Genomic DNA, 18,161 nt, shown 5'->3' with positions numbered 1-18,161 from the left:
ATATGACAAGAGAACCCAAGCCTGCACCATCCTCTCAAGGGACCCTGAGCCTGGAAACTAGGCCAGACTATTGATAATTTGATGAATCTGGAAAATGAGGAGATGGGGGTTCATTGTACTAGTCTCTCTACTTTTTATGTGTATTTGAATTTTTTCATGATGAAAATGTTTACATTCAAAAAAAGTTGTAGCACGCTCCTAAGAGTAAAATCTGACCCCAAACTCTCTATATCACTTGGCTTCAATTCCAGCTCCCAAACCAGTTTTCTGAGTTCCCTTTTTCATTTGCGGCACCTGAAAATTTAGCTTGCTTTAGCTTTCACACTCAGCTATGCAATTTAAATATAGGCAGTCCCTGGATTACAAATGAGATCCATTCCTAAGTGTGTCTTTAAATCCAATTTGTAAACTTAGACTGGTTGGACCAGGTGCATGTGGTTCTTATTTAGTCTTACTTTAGTGCAAGAAAGGGGCTCTGCTGGCACAGTGATTAAAACATCCGGTGCTAATCTAAAGGTCAGTGGTTCAAATCCATCAGGCCCTCTGCAGGAGAAAAATAAAGGAGTATGCTTCCATAAAGATTTATAGCCTTGGAAACCCTATAGTGCAGTTCTACTGTGGTCCTATAGGGTTGCTAAGGGTCAGAATTGACTAGATGGCAGTACACATTATTTAGGGCAAGGAAAAGCTCATAAACTTTCCAATAATTTTAAAGCAGCACGTGCAGCAAGTGAAGGTGACTGTGATGAAGAATTTGTTGCCAGAAGATTGGTTCAGTCACTTTAAAACCCAACCAAAGCCAAATCCACTGCCATGGAGTCCATTTTGACTCATAGCAACCCCATAGGACACAGTAGAACTGGCCCACAGGGTTTCCAGGGCTGAAAATCTTTATGGAAGCAGACTGTCTCATCTTTCTCCCTAGGAGCAGCTGGTAGGTTTATACTGAAGCCAGCAAGTCAGCAGAATGCCACCAGAGCTCCATCATTTCAAAGTGAGGGCAAATTTACATAACATTAAAAAGAGGGCAAATTTACATAACATTAAAAAGCAAGTAGGAGTTGTTTGTAAGTCAGACATTTGTAACCTGAGGACTTACTGTATGTTTTCTTGGCATAGTTCGTCCAGCTTCTCTACTAATTTGGAGGGAGAAAAGAAGCCTTCTCACATCTCCTCTCAATCTAACAAACTGACTAGAAGTCCTTTACCCTGAGCAAACTCTAACTCATCCTGCAAAGCTCCCAGTCAAATGGCCCCTCCTTGAGGAACACTTCTCTACCTACAAGGTGCGTGTTCACTATTGGTGATTGGATGATAACTTGTCCAGTTCCCACCAATAGAGGGAAACTACTTGAGGTCAAGGATGGACTCTGTGGCAGAGCTCAGCACAGGGGGCCTGGTGCACAATAGGTCTAGGAGCAGCTTCCCTTTAAGGGCTATAAGGACTCTTGATTGCCCAAAACAGCAAGACACACTAGCTGTAGTGCTGCTATGGGCCTTCAGAGAGGTTGCAAGGGCTGCTGCAGCATACATAGCCTGGAGCCAGCGCTGAGCTGAGAGGCCAGGGGGCAGACAGCAGTCTGCAAAGGGGGCTGCTGAAAGTGGGCTCTTCCCAACCAACTTTCATGCTCTGGCCCCAAGGGGAAAGAGCAGGGGCAGGCCCAGGCCTAACCCTCAGCCACCCCCTCCCTGTCTCCTGGCCCAAGAGCCCCCAGGGCCCACAAATAGACAGGCAATTCTGCTCTCAGCCCTGGCCCTTTGATCCGGGCAAGCACCAACACCTGGCTGGCACCCTCCACCCGGTTCCGACCTTATCAGGGCTTGGGGAAGAGACAGATGTCTGCGGCACAGGCCAATTAGGTGACTTGCCTGGTCGCCCACTGAGTCACATCCTGGTCTGGCTTGACTGCCTTCTTGGCTCAGATGGCTGAAAGGGTAAGGACACTCTGGGGAGCCACCCCAGCTTTCTGGCTTGCTAGGGGTAGGGAGTATGAAAATAAGTACTAGAAGTGTCTTACTGGAGTGCTGGGACTTCCCACTGCGACCCAGAGGTCACACCCTGAGAATACCAAGATGCCAGTGTTTGCAGGTTCTCAGATTTCAATTCCAGACCCGCTACTCTCTCAGCGTGAGAACTTAAGCAGGTCACTTTCCCCCTCTGAATCTCTGACTCTTCATCTAGAAAGTAAGCTTAATAAAAAAGAGTCTATAGAATTATCACACTTGATTGCCACCAAAAGGTCAAGTCTATCCAAAAGCACCTCAAAAGAAAGTCCTGGCGATCTACTTCCAAAAACTCATCCATTGAAAACGCTATGGAGCACAGTTCTACTCTGACCCACAGGGGGGCACCATGAGTCTGAATCAACTCAGCAACGACTGGTTTGTGTGGTTTCTTGGGTAGGACTATTGGAAAAGTCCAACAAAGCAATGCCTGTGAGTGATTTGTCTACCTCCAGCCAGGCTGGCAGGGATGAGTGGGGACTGCCGTAACTTTTCCCTCCTAAGCCAAGAAGCCCACCTAGGCCATAACCTTGGCAGGAACCTTGGATCTCAGAGCCCCACACCTTGCCCAGGGCCAGATGTCCCTCAGACTCTTTCCCTGGGAGGCTGGGCTGTCCCTGACCACACTCAGTGGGTGCTGAATGGAGGAGGCACAGAGGACAGCAGAGGCTCAGGCTCAGTCCCCAAGGCCAGGACCCATGAAGGGACAAAGCTCAGGCCAGGACCCAAATGACTCAAGAGCCATGGAGGGAGGGGGCTGGGGGCTGAGATCTCCCTGCCCTTTTCTGACCAGTTCAGCAGGCTGCTCCCTCCCACGCCCCCATCAGGCCTGAATTCCAGCTTCCCATCTGTAAGAGCTGGCCACTGCGTGCAAGACCCAGGAGGCTGGAGGGACCGGCCCGAGCCCCATGCAGGCTGACTTGCTCAGGCTCAGCCAGGGAGGCCCAGAAAGGGTGGAGGGGGCAAGGAAGGGGCCTGGGCTCACAGCTTTGGCAGAGGTGACCTCTGTCAGGGCAGGGACCTGTCCACCCTTGGCAATGCTGGACCACACAGGCTTGCTCAACCCTAGCTCAGTCAATCCTTCCTTATTAGGGTTGAGCCCTGGGTGATCACATCTCCTCCCTCTGAGCCCCAAGGATTCCACCTAGGAAAAGAGGCCAAGTGGCCAGGCTATGGCACTCTATGAGCTCACAGAGGCCATCTGTGGAGGCCTGGTGATGTGTGCACTGGAATGTCACCTAGACAGGTCAGGCAGGTTCCTAGACAGCGCTGCCTCCATCTTGCTTCTCCCTCCAAGGATAGCGCAGGCAAGAGAAGGGGTTTGTGGTGGCTGACAGGACAGGCATTCCAACCGCGGACCTTCTCCCATACACATGACTGGGCCATACAGCCAGAGAGACTCCAGTGCCCAGAGACAGACAAGGGCCAGGCCAGGGTCACACAGCAAAGCCGGACTGTGTCATGCCCAAGGCTCCTCCCCAGCCTGGGATCCAGCTCAGGCTCTGAGTCTCTGCCCAGACCTGGGGTTCCTACTGAGGATATGGCCAGAAAAGCCTAGAACTGATGACCCAAAGGACCATGTATTGGTCAGGGCAGGGACAAGGAACAGACATGGTCCCCCAAGGGAGGGGTGACCTGAGCAGATAGTCTGGGATAACTGTTTAATGGCCCACGACACTGCCCAGAACCAGCTCATAGTCCAGGGGAGTTCAGGCCCAGCCTTAGTCAGCCCAAAAGGCAGGCAGCTCAGAAGACCGGGGCCCCAGAGGGGAAGGGGGCAGGAAACCAGGTCTAGCCCAGGACCCAAGTACTCAAATGCTGGGCCTGGGTTTGAAAACCATGCTGGGGCTGATCAGTTGCAATGTTCTGCTTTATCACTGAAGAGGTGATTTCCAGGGTTGACAGCAATGGAGGGGGGTATGTAAAAGCAGGGTCACCAGGCTCAGTTGATGCCATTCAACTTAGTGACTTAAGGAGTTCCCTTCACCAGCCTCCCCAAAAGAAGGTCTACCTCCAGAGGCTTGGGTCCTTGGCCTGCACTTACAAGGAAGGAAACAGGCTCAGGGAAGTGAACCAACGATGGGAAGAAGGCCCAAGAAGCTGGGACCTGGGGGAGGAGGTGAGCCTCACCTGATTGCAGCAAGCCGGCGCCTTTGTCCTTGACCCCGAAGTGCTGCTGGATGTCCAAAAGGACGCCTGGGAGGGAGACAGAGGGTGCTTACTAGCAATGTCTCACCCTGGGTGCCCCCAACAGCCACCCCACCTAGGTGACCCAGTCCCAGCCCAGCCTTCCTTCCCACCCATCTATGGAGCCCCCAGCCCTGCTTGACCTCCACCCTGCCCAGCCCATCTAGACATCTTCAGGGACCTTCAAGGCCAAGCTGCCACTTGCCCCCACTGGAGCCTCCCATGCTCTCCCTGGGGAGAGGATCCCACCCTCTGCTTGGCCACTGCAGAAGCTGATGCCCAGAACAGGCAAGGCTCCCGCTTGGTAACAACCAGGCCTTCCATCCGTCAGCCGGGCCTCTTGCCCATCTGTGACCCACCCTGGGCTGGGTGCTAAGACCCTCAGAGGAAGCACAAAGGCCTCAGCTCAGAGAGGGCACAGGTGAGGGGGGAAGACCCTTAAAGCTGGAGCAGCCATCTGTCAGGGGAAGCTGGAACGTTTTGCAGAGCACACTCATGCTGTTCACTCGCACATGTGCACAAGCACCCACGCACACACGCACCCACTCGGCTGTCCTGGGATGAGAACCAGGATCCCAGTTTTCAGACTCAGGTCTCAAGATGCAGAGGAAAGCAGGGCGGGTCCAGGCCTGCTTTCCTGGGGAGGGGGAATCCCTTGAGGCCCTGCCCACAAGTCCCAGCTACTGCTGATCTCCCACAGGGCCATGTCAAGGGGGCAACTGTGGAGAAATAGACAGCCCTGGCTGTATGACGGCTGACCGGCCTCCTGGACCCCTCCCACCTCTGGTAGCATTCACCCAGGGCTTCTGGGGAACCACTCCCCCCTAGCCCCTCAGGCCCTAGGGGGCCTCATTTCAGGCTTATCTCTGAGGGCAGCAGGAGGCTAAGCCATAGGCCAGAGCCCCCCTGACCACGGCACATCTCCAAGAGATAAGGGAGAAAGGGGGGGGCCTAACCTCAGGAGCACCCCATGCATGGGACAGAGGAGGAAGAGAACCAGATCCTGCCCCCAAGGGACTCCCAGGGCTCTTCTTGATGATGATGATGGCATTAAAAATGATGATGGTTCACATTTACTGAGCAAAAAAATGATTTACTTGTTCAATCCTCACACAGCCCTATGAGAATGGTACTTTTCTCTCACTTGACAGATGAGGAAACTGAGGCACTGAAGGTTAAGCCATGTGCTCAAAATACACGATGAGGAAGTGAACTGTCCAAGCTCTGCGTGAGAGCCAAGCCTGGTGGTTGGGGCTGGGGCACAGACAGTGGGTGGGGTTGCAGTCTTACTGTCCCTCCAAACACCTAGGTCTGGGGGCTGAACAGTTTCCCAGGATGCAAAGTCAGAGCCAGCTGGTGTCCTAGAAGCTCAACTGCCAAGAGGAAAGGAGCCTCCTCCTTGTTAATTCCCAGAGTGGATTTACCATAATTACCCATAATGAGGCAGCCGTGTGAGGCCCAGTTAATGACTTAATAACTAAGGCCGGGTTGTGGTCTTGCCTTAAAGAGGGAAGCAGGGGCTGGTCCTGGGGCCTGTGAACAATAGAGCCACCAATGGCACCTCCTAGGTGCCCATGCCCAGCCTCAGAGACCCAATGCAGGCAGTAAGGTTGGGTCTGACCTTGGAGAGCCACTCAGACTCACACCTCCTCCTCACCCACTTCCGAGCCTGGATACCTCTCTGGTCAGAGCCTCTGTTTCCCCTCCTGATGTATAGATCTGAACACTTGCCTCTCACCCTCTCACTTTGTCACTGTCACCTGTGGCTCCCCACTGCCTCAGGAGAAGGTCCAGGCTTTCACCAGGCCACAGGGCTGCAGGGTCTGCCCCTACCAACCCTGCCCTCTGGCCTCACTTCTCAGTATACCACTCCTCCATCCCTCACTCCAGCCACCCCAAACTACTCATGGTCCTCCACTTTCACACACTTTCTCTTTCCTCTTGGCATAACCTTGTTGACTACACTAATTCCTACTAGCTTTTCAAGATTAGTCCAGATGCCTCCTCTTCCAGGAAGTCTTCCTTGGTTTCTCCCCCTCCCATCACTCCCAGTAAACTAGTTGCCCCAACTCTTCCTCATTTATCTTTATTTTATCACTCATCACACTAGGACTAGTTAGTTCTACAGGGAAGACACATGGGGTCATGGACGTGAGCTCCTTGGGCCAACTATAGCTGGGAGCCATGAGCCATGAGTTATTGGTTCCTGCTAAGTTCCAGGCACTGTGTGAGACTCTATCCTCAGTAAGAATGCTAGTATTTGTAATTATCAAACTCATTTTACATTTGACGAAACCGAGGCTTGGGAAGAAGCAGAAAAACTTACCATGTAGCACAGAAAGGCTCTGAGGCAGGATTTGAACTCAAGCATATTGCCTAAAACCAAAGTTTATTCTTTCACCAAGCTGCCCCTGCATGGTTCACACTTGGCCCTCAGGGATCGTCTGTGGTGTATATGTGTAGATAGGTGAGTGAGTGTCTGCTCACCCCCCACTGCACTATGAGCCCCATGAGGGCAGGGGCCATGGTACATCATCTCCAGAACCCAGGACCAAGCCAAGCCAAGCCAGCTACCATCAAGTCAATTTCAACTCCTGGTAACTACATGTGATTCCACGTGTGCCGAGTAGAACTGTGCTCCATAGGGTTTTCAGGAGCAGAATGCCAAGCCTTTCTTCCCCAGCATCTCTGGGTGGGTTTGAATCACCAACCTTTCAGCTGATAGTTGAGTCTTTAACCAACTGTGCCACCCAAGGACTCCAGGACCCAAGGCGAGACTGTGATAATTTAGGTGCTGGGTGGACGAAAGGATGAGTGCCCCAGCCCAGAGCAGGCACATGCAGTAGCAGTAGGCTCTCCATCTGGGAGGGCGACCATATCAGAATGGTTGCCATGAAGATATCACATGTCCACAACAAATCAAAAGTCTCTCATTTCCTCCTCACTGTACATCCCAGCCATCTGACTGGACAATAACTAGACCCAGCTTTTTTGCCTCTGCCTCTAGAAAGCCTCTCCTGACTTCCTCTACCACACAGAGCTCCTGGTAAGAAGGAGGGATGCTTTTCTACATTCAGTTGGATGTCCAAGGCCCCTTGGAACTCCTGGAAAGGCTTGGGTGGGGTCTAGACCCCAGGACACAGGAAGTATTGGCTGTCCTCCCATGCCCCTTTCCCCAAAATCCAGCCTTGGTCCAGGGCCTGAGTTGCAGGCAGAAGGCCAGAGGGAACCTTCCTAGGGAGCAGGACCTTGGGCAGGTCTTAAGGCCCTAAATCAGGCACTCCCTGAGCTTTCCTGGGCTTGTTTTCCCTCTTCCGGGCCTGGAAGGAGCCGTAGCCGCAGGAGGGCTATATCCCACTGGCACGGGAAGCGTGTGTCACGGCTGCTCGGCCAGTTGCCTCAGATTTTCCTCTGGGCTCCAGCCTGGCTTGGGCCCAGGCACCCCCTCCCTTCTTCACCACAGCCTTATTTTTAGCCTCCTTCCTGGAGGCTGAGGTTCGGTGGGTCACAGGACGGGCCTCACGCCCAGGAGCAGCCTCCCACAGCTCAGGCCAAGCCCACCTCACCAACCCCACCAGCCCTGGAACATGCCAGGTGGGCCTCCCGCTCCAGCTGTCCCACCCACAGTTCTCAAACCAGGCCTCTCCAGTCAGCCACCCCAAATCCACATCCCAAATAGTCTTCTGCCCACAGTCCACATCCCAGGCCAAGAAAACATTCTGGAACAGCCGGGGCACCCCAAATCTTCTCATCCATTCACTCCAGTTACAGCCCTGTCAAACCTCCAGGGATCCTGTCTCTTGTCCAAGGTCACCTGTCCTCTCTCTAGGCCAATGGCCTATCCTGCTTCCCCAGCGGAAGAGCCCCTAACTCAGCCCCTGGCTTGGGCTTGTACTCTATAGCCTCTGCCTTGCTCTGTTTCCTGCACATCAGTCCTCAAAGTTGCTCACCCCTCTTTCTTCCTGGTGGTGAAAAGCACTGTCTGGTCCCTCTCTTTTCCCTTCACTGTAGAAGTACTTAAAAGAGTTCTCTCCTCTCCCCAACTCCATGTCCTCACCTCCATCACTCCCCTAAAACCAACCGCCTCCTGGTGACTCAGTCCCACAGACCCGTTCATCCCTCCATTTCCCAGCCTCCTGGACTCTGATTCCATGGTTCCTCTTTTGTGCCTTATTTCTCTGAGTGTGGCACCACTGCATTATTTAGGCCAGACCCCTGGAAACCAGAGTGACTCCCACTCATGCTCCCTCACACCCATGAATTTTGGTCACCAGGCCTCCATCACCCTCTCTCCTCCTCACCACCAGCCTCCTCACTGGGTTCCCTACCTCCAGTCCCTCCTGGCTCATCACACATCTCTTCTGCAGCTTGATCAGATAAGCGCTTACTGATCACCTACTAAGTCCCAAGCCCAGGGCTGGGGCTCCTGAGACCACAGACAGTTTCCGGACTCAAGGAGCTAATGGCTCAGGGGTTTTCAACCTTTGCTGGACCTCAGGATCACCCATGGATTCTTCAACATCCATTGGCTTGGACCCCTGGCTCAGTAATACTAACAATAACAATAATATAGTTATTATTATCAGCAGGTAATATGTATCAAAGGTCCTCGGGTGGCACAGTTTGCACTTGACTACTAACGTAAAGGTTGGTGGTTCAAACCCACCCAGCAGTGCGGCAAAAGAAAGGCCTTGGTACTGTGCTTGCATGAAGATGATGGCCAAGAAAACCCTATGAAGCAGTCCTACTCTGTAACACAGGGGTTATTACGAGTTCCTGTCCACTAGATAGCAATGGGTTTTGATTACCAGGTATTGAGTGCTTACTATGTGCCAGGCACTGTTCTAAGAGCTTTACCAGTAATAACTTATTGAGTATGGCTGCCACCCCCATTGCCACCCAAATAAACCCCAGACTCCTAGCATTTGAGGCCTCCCTGGGCTGACCCTAACTTAGCTCTTATTCTAATCATACTCCTAACTACACACACACTTCTAGGCAAAAGGTGACTCTCTCTATCTGTGAAGATAAGCCTCATCCTTCATGAGCTAGGTCCAAAGACACCTCCACCAGAGTGTCCTCCAGCCCCCTCTTTCATGGCTCTTGTGAAGAGGTGCCTGTAACCTTGAGGGCACCCCTGTTGTTGTTGTTGTTGTTGTTAGCTGCTGTGGAGTCAGCCCCCACCTCATGGTGACCTCATACACAACGAAATCAGACTATTGCAATCCACAGGGCTTTCATTGGCTGATTTTCTGAAGTAGATCACCAGGCCTTTCTTCCTAGTCTTAGTCTGGAAGCTCCAATGAAACCTGTTCAACTTCACAGCAACACATAAGTCTCCACTGATGGACTGGTGGTGGCTGTGCCTGAGGTATACGGGCTGGGAATCTGACTTGAGTCCCTGGCATGGAAGGCTGGATTCTCCCACTAAACCACCACTGCCCCCATTAGCTGGGTCAAATTCGGCACTAACTCACCCAGCTGGTCACAGAACACATGGTCATCCCCCCTCACTGCTGGTCCCTCAGTATCTCCCAGGATTCCTGCCCTCCTCCCTCCTCCAACCAGGTACAAGCATCACCAAGTCCTCAAAAAAGGGCAAGGTGTGAGAAGAAACCCACACTGACCTTGGGGCCCTTGGATCAAGCCATCCCTAGAGCCAACATCTGCACCTTGAGGTCTCGTCCTTCCTACTGAGCTAAGAAAGGACACCTAGTGCTCAAGCTCTCACCCCCAAACAAAGAATTGCCACCCCATGTTCACCCTGCCCCAATCTCTCCCAGAGCAGCAGTCAGCTTAGCTGAGTTCTATAGAGTATGAGCTCCAAAGCCAGACCTTCTGGGTTCAAATCCTCACCTCTCCATCTTCCTTGCTGTGTGACATTAGGCAAGTCACTTAACCTCTCTGTGCTAGTTTCTGCCTCTGTGACATGGCTTAATTATAAAATCCATTTCATATCATTGTTGTGAATTTAAAAGGGTTAATCCATGTAATGTGCTTCAATCAGTGTCTGGCACATAATAGGCATTTAATAAATGTTTTCATTGATCATTAACTAGTGAGGCAAGACACGGCCCTGACCATGACCAGAGAACAAAGATGGGGAACTCCCATCTCAGTTTTCCTGAAGGTCAGATAGGGTCAGATGCCTAGAAATGCAGGGTCTGGGGATCCAAAGGGATAGTCCATGCCTGCCATTAGCCAGTCCCTCTTGGAGGGGACCCTGGTCCCCCTGTGGAGGCAGGCCTCAGAGTTGGCTTGCTCTGGGAGTCCTACCCTAGCTCCAAGGTTCAGCTGCAGCTCCCGCCCCAGTAATTATAGGGGTCTGAGGGGCTGGCTCTGCTGGCCTGGCTCTGGATGGCTAAGGCTGGGAAACCATAGCCTGGCATGCCGGCACCCTCACCAGAAGCCAAGGTCGCGGCTCTCAAGCACACACACTCTCGTAGCCTTTCCCTCACCACCAAGCTCCCACAGGATAAGAGCCCATCCCCAGCCCCCAGGGACAAGCTGAGTGACCTTCATGAGCATCTGGCTCCTGCTCTGAGCCACCAGTTACCCATCTGAGTATTGACCCAGGCTCCAAATACATCTTTGCTGGCATATATGTGACTGCTAACCAGAAAGCTAGCGGTTCAAACCCACCAGCCACTCCTCACAAGGAAGATCGGGCAATCTACTTCCGCAGTGATACTGCCTCAGAAACCCAAAGAGGGGTCGCTATGAGTCGAATCGACTTGACAGCAGTGAGTTTGTTTTGTTTGATTCCTGAACCTTAATTAAGTTGGTTTCACATTTGCTGACCGTCCTCCCAGCATTCCCACAAATCCGAGTCATTAATGTTAGGACAGCTTAGTGGTCATCCCTGCAGGGACCCTGAGGAGAAGGCCCTAATACCAGAGTCTCAGACCCTCAGAGAGACCCTCCACCCTCCCCAGATAGCCTAGACTCTGAACTCACCCCCTAAAGAGCTCTCCAGCTAAAGACCCACACCCCTCTCCACCCAAGAGCCCTAAAGAGGCACTGGCCCCAGAGCCCAGAGAACCCTCCCTCCTCACCACCAAGTCCCTGTGCCCAGAGTGGGCGGAGACGGCAGCCTGGCCTCTGTCCTGCGGTTATAGTCTATCATTTGAGGCCAGCTTTCCTGGAACCAGGCTCTGCCTTAGCAATTTAGGGGCTCTGTATGGCCACTCCTTTCCCAGCTCGGCCTCCACAGCCTTGTCCTGGCCCAGAGACACCTAAGACCACCAGGGGCCAAGGACGAGGCATCCACAACCTTATCATGACCCATGGAGGGTGTGGCTGGTGTGGCCACAGATATAGGATAAGGCTGGGGTGGGGCTAGAGAGGCTGAGGGAAAGATTAGAGACTGCAGAACTGTGAAGCTCAAAGCCACAGATCTCCGCCTCCTCCCTGGGACTGCTTCAGTAGACCCGGGCCTCCTGCTCTCACTTCTCAGGTGGTGCACTGAGACGCAGGGAGGTGAATGGGCCAGACCCAGCCTGGAGTCACCACCTTCACCCTGGCAACCCTCCAAAAGAGGCCACATTCGCTCTCAACACACACACCAGCTGCCCCCATAAGAGTACTAGAAACAATTGTATGGCCCTCCCCAGTAACACCATCCCTCCTCAGGCACAGTCCTTTACTGCTTATTAAACCTAATCACGCTCCTTGATTCCTGGGACTCCGTTCAACAAATCCATGCTTGGTGGTGCTACGATCACAAGCACCTTGCAGAGCTGTCAGTAGTGCTAGGGGGTACAAAGGGGGACCCTAGCATGGTCTCCATGAGAGCAGAAGATGGAGGGAGAGGCAAGGAGGCCAGGACCCCATCCCTAACCTCCAAGCTCTGGCCAGTGCATTGTTCCTGCTTATTTCTTGTTCCAATATAAATATTTCTACTAAGACCATGTCCTCCAAGAACCCCTTTCACCAACCTCCAAACAACCAGGAGATGGCCAGGCCCAAAGCAGACAGGTGTGGGGCTTCACACCCCCCTACTGTGTAACCTGGGTTTAGGTCTGTACTTGAGTATCCTGTCTGCAGAACACACAGGGCAAAGCCACCACCGTGTCCTCCTGAGTGCACAGAAGCCACCCTGCCCAGCTTAGGGAGGGGGTGGGGAGGCTCCATTGTCAGCACCAAGGGCTGGGCAGACAGGGACTGCAGCTGATCACTTCCTCCCATTTCCTTCCTGGAGACTCAATACCCTGTGTTCATTGTATGTACTGCTCAGGACAAAAGGGCAGCACTAGTCACCATCAGAGATGCCCCGGCCTCAGCAACAGGGGCATGGAGGCTCTGGTCTTAATCCACGGCTATCCAAGCCTACCAACACCCCTTCAGACCAGAAGATGGGATTTGGGTCAGGTAGAGCTAGGTCAGTCTCAATTCCGCCAGTCAGTCAAGTCAATACGGCCCAGGCCTCGGCCAGCCCCACCATGCATGCATTACATGTTGGTGACCAGGGTCAATCCCTCTGGGCTGGAAAGAGATGGTCCCCCTGCCCGGGGATAAGCACTGTGATGGATGAGGAACAGAGTGCTACTGAAAATCAGGAGTCAGGAAGTTGACTCAACTCAGAGAGTCAAGGAAGATTTCCTGGAAAGAGGGCAGAGGCATTGCTGAGACCCATTAGGGGAAACTGAGGCCAGCTGCTGAAGCTCTGGGGGAACAGATTGTTGGGTAGCGAAATGTGGGCAGAGTTCCAGAGACCAAGTACCCCAGGCTACCTTGGGAGGGAGACCCTGACCACAGAATGGGGGGCACCATCTCTTAGATCTCAGAGAGGGTTGGCACCTGCCTCAGATCACACAGCAAGTATGCTAAAGCCAAGAGCAGGAAACTCTTGGAGGACCCAACAGGGGGGACAGCCCTGGAAGCCTGGGGATCAGACCAGTCTCCTCTTTGCCTCCCTCACTCTCATCCTCATTCTACCCTCAGGACTTCAGGTCCCCACATTCAAGCGGAAATAAAAGCTACTTCCTGTCTGAGGTAAGGACCAAAGCTCCCTCTCCCTGAGTACCTCTGATGGGGGCAGCCTCATTCTCAGACTAAGCTGTAACCTGCAGCCCTGCAGCCTCCCTGCCCCACTCACAAAATGGGAAAATGACACACAGCTCAGGCCAGTAACTGACTCTGGATCCCTGACCAAGGGAGTGAGTTTCAAAGCACTTCCTCCCACAGGCCAGCAGCAGAAGTGTTGGCAGAACAAATCAGAAGGTGCCTTAAGAGGAAGAAGAAGCAAGGAAATGGGCAGCTGGCGGTTAGTCACTGGGGCACTGGCATTCCAGGCCAGCCCAGTGGTTTACCTAGGTTCTGACCTTGCCAGAGAGGCGCTCTGGAATGCAGGCCTGGATGCCCTGCCCTTCAGTCCTTAGCTAGGTGTTTCCCCAGTGATGATGTGGCAGTGGCCAGGGCAAGGCCACCTGAGGGTGCACGGAGGTGGAGAGTGGATAGTGAACTAATTTCATCCTTGCAGATGGCTATAAATAGCTCTGCCTCTACCTACCCAGGTGACCCTCCAGAAAGGCCTCACCTGTCAGCTCTGGACAGACTCAACCAGGCAGATAAGAAAAAGAGCTAAAAGGAAAGTAAGCCCAGCCTGGCACAAAACGTGGCTGGCAGCTCTCTCCTTCTCTACCCAGTTCAGCTGTTTGGGGAAGCCCCCAAGTCCTGCCAGGCCTGTGTTCCCAGCTGGGTCCCTGTGTGCTCATCTCTCCTCCAGGGTTTGTGTTAGTAAGCAGTTGCCATGGCTACCGGTCTCAGCTTCTCTGATAGAAAAGGACTCCCCCAGGGCAGGGCTCTGCCTCTGCTCATCACCACCTTCCCAATTCCAAATGCCCAATCTGCCATGGGCAGGATCAAATGGAAGAAAAATAGATCCTGGGAGGGGAACAGGTGCCTCTAGAGAAGCTGGGGAAGGATGTCAGTTCTCATACAGTCATTGACCAATCAGGAGCAGGGACTGAGCCAGCCCCTCATTGCTGGGCCCGGCTCTAGGAGCAGAAGGCTGCCACCTACACCTCCAGGTGGAAGAATGGAAGCCAGAAGCAGAGGCGGCTTTGGCATCAGGAAGTAGCACTGGCAAGAGGGGGCCCAAGGCCCTCACCAGAGGGGCTACCTCCTTCTCCTGACCTGGCCGCCATGGACAGGGTCAGAATGCAGAGTAGAGGGCTGCCAGGCTAGGACAGGGCCATGGAAGCAGGAGCAAGTGTCCTGGGGGAGCTAACACTGTCACAGCTAAATTGAACTGAAATTCATCTACCCAAAAGGGCTCCTACCCTGGCCAACAGAGTCTCTCTTTTTCCAGGCCAGAGCAGCAGGCGTGGCCCACCTCTACTAGAGGCTGCTGGGCTGGAGGGAAGGCTGCACTGGGGGAGGTTAGGGAGGAGTCTGTGTGACCTTGGATAAGGGTCCACATTCTCTGGGTATCAGTGTCCCCAAGGTAGTGGAGGGAGAGCTTAGATGAGACTTCTGGGTTCCCTTCACTTCATCCAACTGAAGCAATGCTCGGCCAGAAAGGCAGGAGCAGAAGCCTGGCCCTCATCACTGGGTTGTGAGGCCTGCTGCCCTCAAGGGGTTCTCATGGGGAGGAAGAGAGGCCTTAATTAACTGGATCACCAGGTGGTGCTGGGAATGCCAGGGCTGGGGCAGAAGCTACCAGCATTCCCAGGACGAAACCCAGCCCTGGTAGAGAGGGGAGGGATCTGCAAAGTTGTCCTCAAAGGGACTGTCGTAAACAGAAAACCAGGAAGAACATAGTGGCTGAGGCCACAGCTTGAACAAAAGCATGGCAGAGACAGCAGATGACATTTGTAAGGCCGTCTTAGGGTCTGGCCTTGTACCAGATTTTACTCCAGACAACCCCGGAGGTGGGGAGGAGCAAATTATCACACAGAAGGCTCAGGCAATGTCCCCAAGGTCACACAGCTGGTATATTTAAGTGCATGGACTTGAACTCTGGCATCAAAGACTCTAGACCTGTGCTGTCCACTACACTGACTTCTAGCCAGTGTGGCTGTTGAGCACCTCAAGTGCAGCTAGTCCAAATTGACATGCACCATAAATATAAAACACACACTGGATTTGTAAGATGGAGTATGACAGAGAATCCAAAACACCTCACTAATAATTTTTTATATTGATTGCCTGGTGGGATGATAATACGCTGGATATATTAGGCTAAATAGAATATAGTATTAATTAATTTCACCTGTGTCTCTTTACTTTTTTTAATGTAACTACCAGAAAATTTTAAATCATATATGTGACTTGCATTATATTCCTCTGGACAGAGCTGGTCTATACCGCAAAGACAGAAATGTGCAGGGTGGATTTAAAGGAAGAGAGCGGGGGACTCACCCCTTTCTTTGTTGGGGAGCTGGGGCCCCATTGTAAGGGTCTCAGCAGCCAAGTGGGGCAGGCATTGAAAGGGACTGAGTAGCAGAGTGTCCACATCCCCTTCTCTGTCCACTGCTGGGCCCACCAGACACAGGTGGACTCAGACCTAAGATAGCCATTGTCCTGGCCCACAGCAGAAGACACATCAAGCCATAGTAGTTGCTATAGAGAGAGTAAATCTTCCTGAACTTTGGGGAGCTGAGGGCAGGGAAGTCTACCATAAAGAGACAGAAAGATGGAGCCAGGCTTATCCGGAAAGGAAATTTGTAAGTTATGTGTTAGGGGGCAGGGCGGCGTGTGAGCTCTGGAGAATACTGGGACAGAGAGGGAGGCACAGGCCAGGCAGTGTTTGCACAGGGGTTTCCGGGCCTTCCTCCCTAATGCCCTACTCCTCTCTTAACCACTATCCTCCCATGTCACCAACTCACCAGAAATGTCCTATCTTTTCCCCCTATTCTGACATTCTGACTTGAGGACCCAAGTAGAGGTGGAGGCACCTTGATCTCCCCCTTCTCCGCCTGCCAGAGTCAGTTCCCCCAAGAATATCAGAGGGGTTGGTCTGGGCCGGATAAAACAAGCTGAGGAGTGTGATGGTGCCAGAAGCAGCACCATTCCATTCCCAGCTGAGGGAGGGCGGGAAGCCTCTTGCCGGGCAGAGACACACCAGTGGACCTGAAGCCAGCTCTCTTGTCCACTCTTGGGGTCATCTTGGCCGAGGGCCACAAGGGGCCTCAGTTTCCCCATGTGTATACAGAAGTCTACTTTGATCCGCCTGCGGGTCTCCAGTGCTCTGTGACTTCTCCCCACAGGGTGGCACCTGAGCAGCATGTTGCACACATACACAGGACAGGGGTTGGTGCACTTGGGTGGCACTCAGTATTCCTGCTCATCAAGAGCCTCTTGGGGACAGCCTGACCCAGAAACAGGTGCCATTGGTACCTACCTCCAACTCCTTCCAGGGGAGGGAGGGAAAGCTATCAAGAGTTTCCCATTCTATTTCACACAAAGCCCCTTCCTACAGAGAGCACCATTCAACTGAGATCCAGAGAAGGGTCCCAGGTGGCATGTGGTAGGTGGCCACCTAACTGACCATTATGATAGGGCTCTCCTCTCTCCAGCACCACAAATTCTCTTTAGAGTCTAAAAAAAAAAAAATTCTTTGGTAGTAGTTTTTTTTTTTTTTTTTTTTTTTTTTTGTAGCTTTAGATTTTATTAAGCTGTGGTTGGGCAGCTTCTGAGCCAGCATGCCAGGTACACAGTCACTTCTCTCCTTCCATAGGAAGCCCCTGCTAGGCCAGCCTGGCCAGAGTCCCTTTCTCTCATCTCAGCCTGCACCATTCCCACCCAGAGGCAGCTCAATCTAGGGCAAATACCTACCCCCAGGCCCCTGAGCAGTGGGGGAGGGGAGCATACAGAAAGAAATTCCAGAACCCTGTCAATCCCTAACGGGCGCAGGGATCATCCCCCTCACAAATAGGGAAACAAACCTAAACACCAGCTAAGACTGGACCAAGGTCACACACCAAGCATACTAGGGACAAACGCAGGGCTAGAACCCAGTTGTTCTATCGACTTTCACTCCATCCCAAGGCTGGTCCCCAGAGATGCTCAGAGAGCATGAGGCCGTCCCTCTCTAGCTCCAGGAGCCTGACCTAGGCCCCCAACACCAGGGAGCAAGGGGGCGGCGTCTTCAGGCTTCTAGCCAGGGCCAGCTGCAAACCGCATCCTGGGTCCCTAGGCGCCGCAGACCCGCCCCGCCCCTCCCTCTGCTCCCCGCAGCCCCAAGCCTTTGTCAGCCACGCGCTCACACACACATCCGCGCCGCCACGCGCGCACACACTCGGTCTCCCTGGCGTACACCCGCAAGAGACGCGCGCACTCGCTGTCCGCACGCTGGGGATGGAGGCGACGGAGGAAGGAAGGAACTGACGGGCCACCGACGGACAGACTGCCTGGGCTGGGGGATGGGGAGAGGGGGAGAGAGGCCCGGGAACCTGCGGCTGGGAAGGGAGAGGGCGCGGAGGCTAGAACGCAGAGACGCAGAGGAGACTCCGAGAAGAGGACAAGGGCTGGGACGTCAAGGGCTAGGGAGGGCGCGCGGGCTGATCTTGGGGTGGAGACGCCCCCAACCCCTGGCCCTGCCCTGGGAGGGGGGTCCCTGGTATGAACCGATAGAGCCCAATGGTGTCTTAGCAGAAGGTCCCTTAGAGACCCCACGTAGCGCTTGAATATAGGGGGCCTGGGACCAAAGACTCCCCGGGGTACCTCGATGCGGGGGTCCTGGTTCTCGGGTGCTGGGTGGGGCACTCGCTCACCTGCCACGGTGTACCTGTCCAGGTAGTTGAGCACGTTGCCCAAGCTGAGGATGGCGGCGGCTGCCCCCCGCCCGCGGCCCAAGCTGGCGGGTTTGGGCGGCTGCGCGCCGGGGCCCTTGGAAGCAGCTGCGCAGCCTGGGGTGCTGGGGGTGCCAGGGGGTCCGGGAGGGGCCCGCCTCACGCTGCCGGACAGCGTCTGCACCTCATCGTCTGCAGTCGCGACTCCAGCGCTGCCAGCGCCCCGCGCCCCGC

The 18,161-nt window shown here is 53.7% G+C and overlaps 1 protein-coding gene across 1 annotated transcript in view; it reads right to left on the bottom strand.

The window, feature by feature from the left end:
• SPNS2 (sphingolipid transporter 2) overlaps positions 1-18,156 on the bottom strand; it is a gene marked incomplete at its 5' end in the record, with an annotated part of 37,734 nt that extends 19,578 nt beyond the window's left edge. The window contains 2 exons of the mRNA XM_007937594.1: positions 4,135-4,200; positions 17,910-18,156. Of these exons, the coding sequence (XP_007935785.1) occupies positions 4,135-4,200; positions 17,910-18,156 (313 nt within the window). The remainder of the gene's footprint in view (positions 1-4,134; positions 4,201-17,909) is intronic.
• Positions 18,157-18,161: the final 5 nt, after the last annotated feature.

The sequence above is a fragment of the Orycteropus afer genome, unplaced genomic scaffold (genome assembly GCF_000298275.1).
Source record: "Orycteropus afer afer isolate SDZICR_OR568_19922 unplaced genomic scaffold, OryAfe1.0 scaffold00042, whole genome shotgun sequence".
NCBI lineage: Eukaryota > Metazoa > Chordata > Mammalia > Tubulidentata > Orycteropodidae > Orycteropus > Orycteropus afer.
This window is presented reverse-complemented; position numbering and strand designations above follow the sequence as displayed.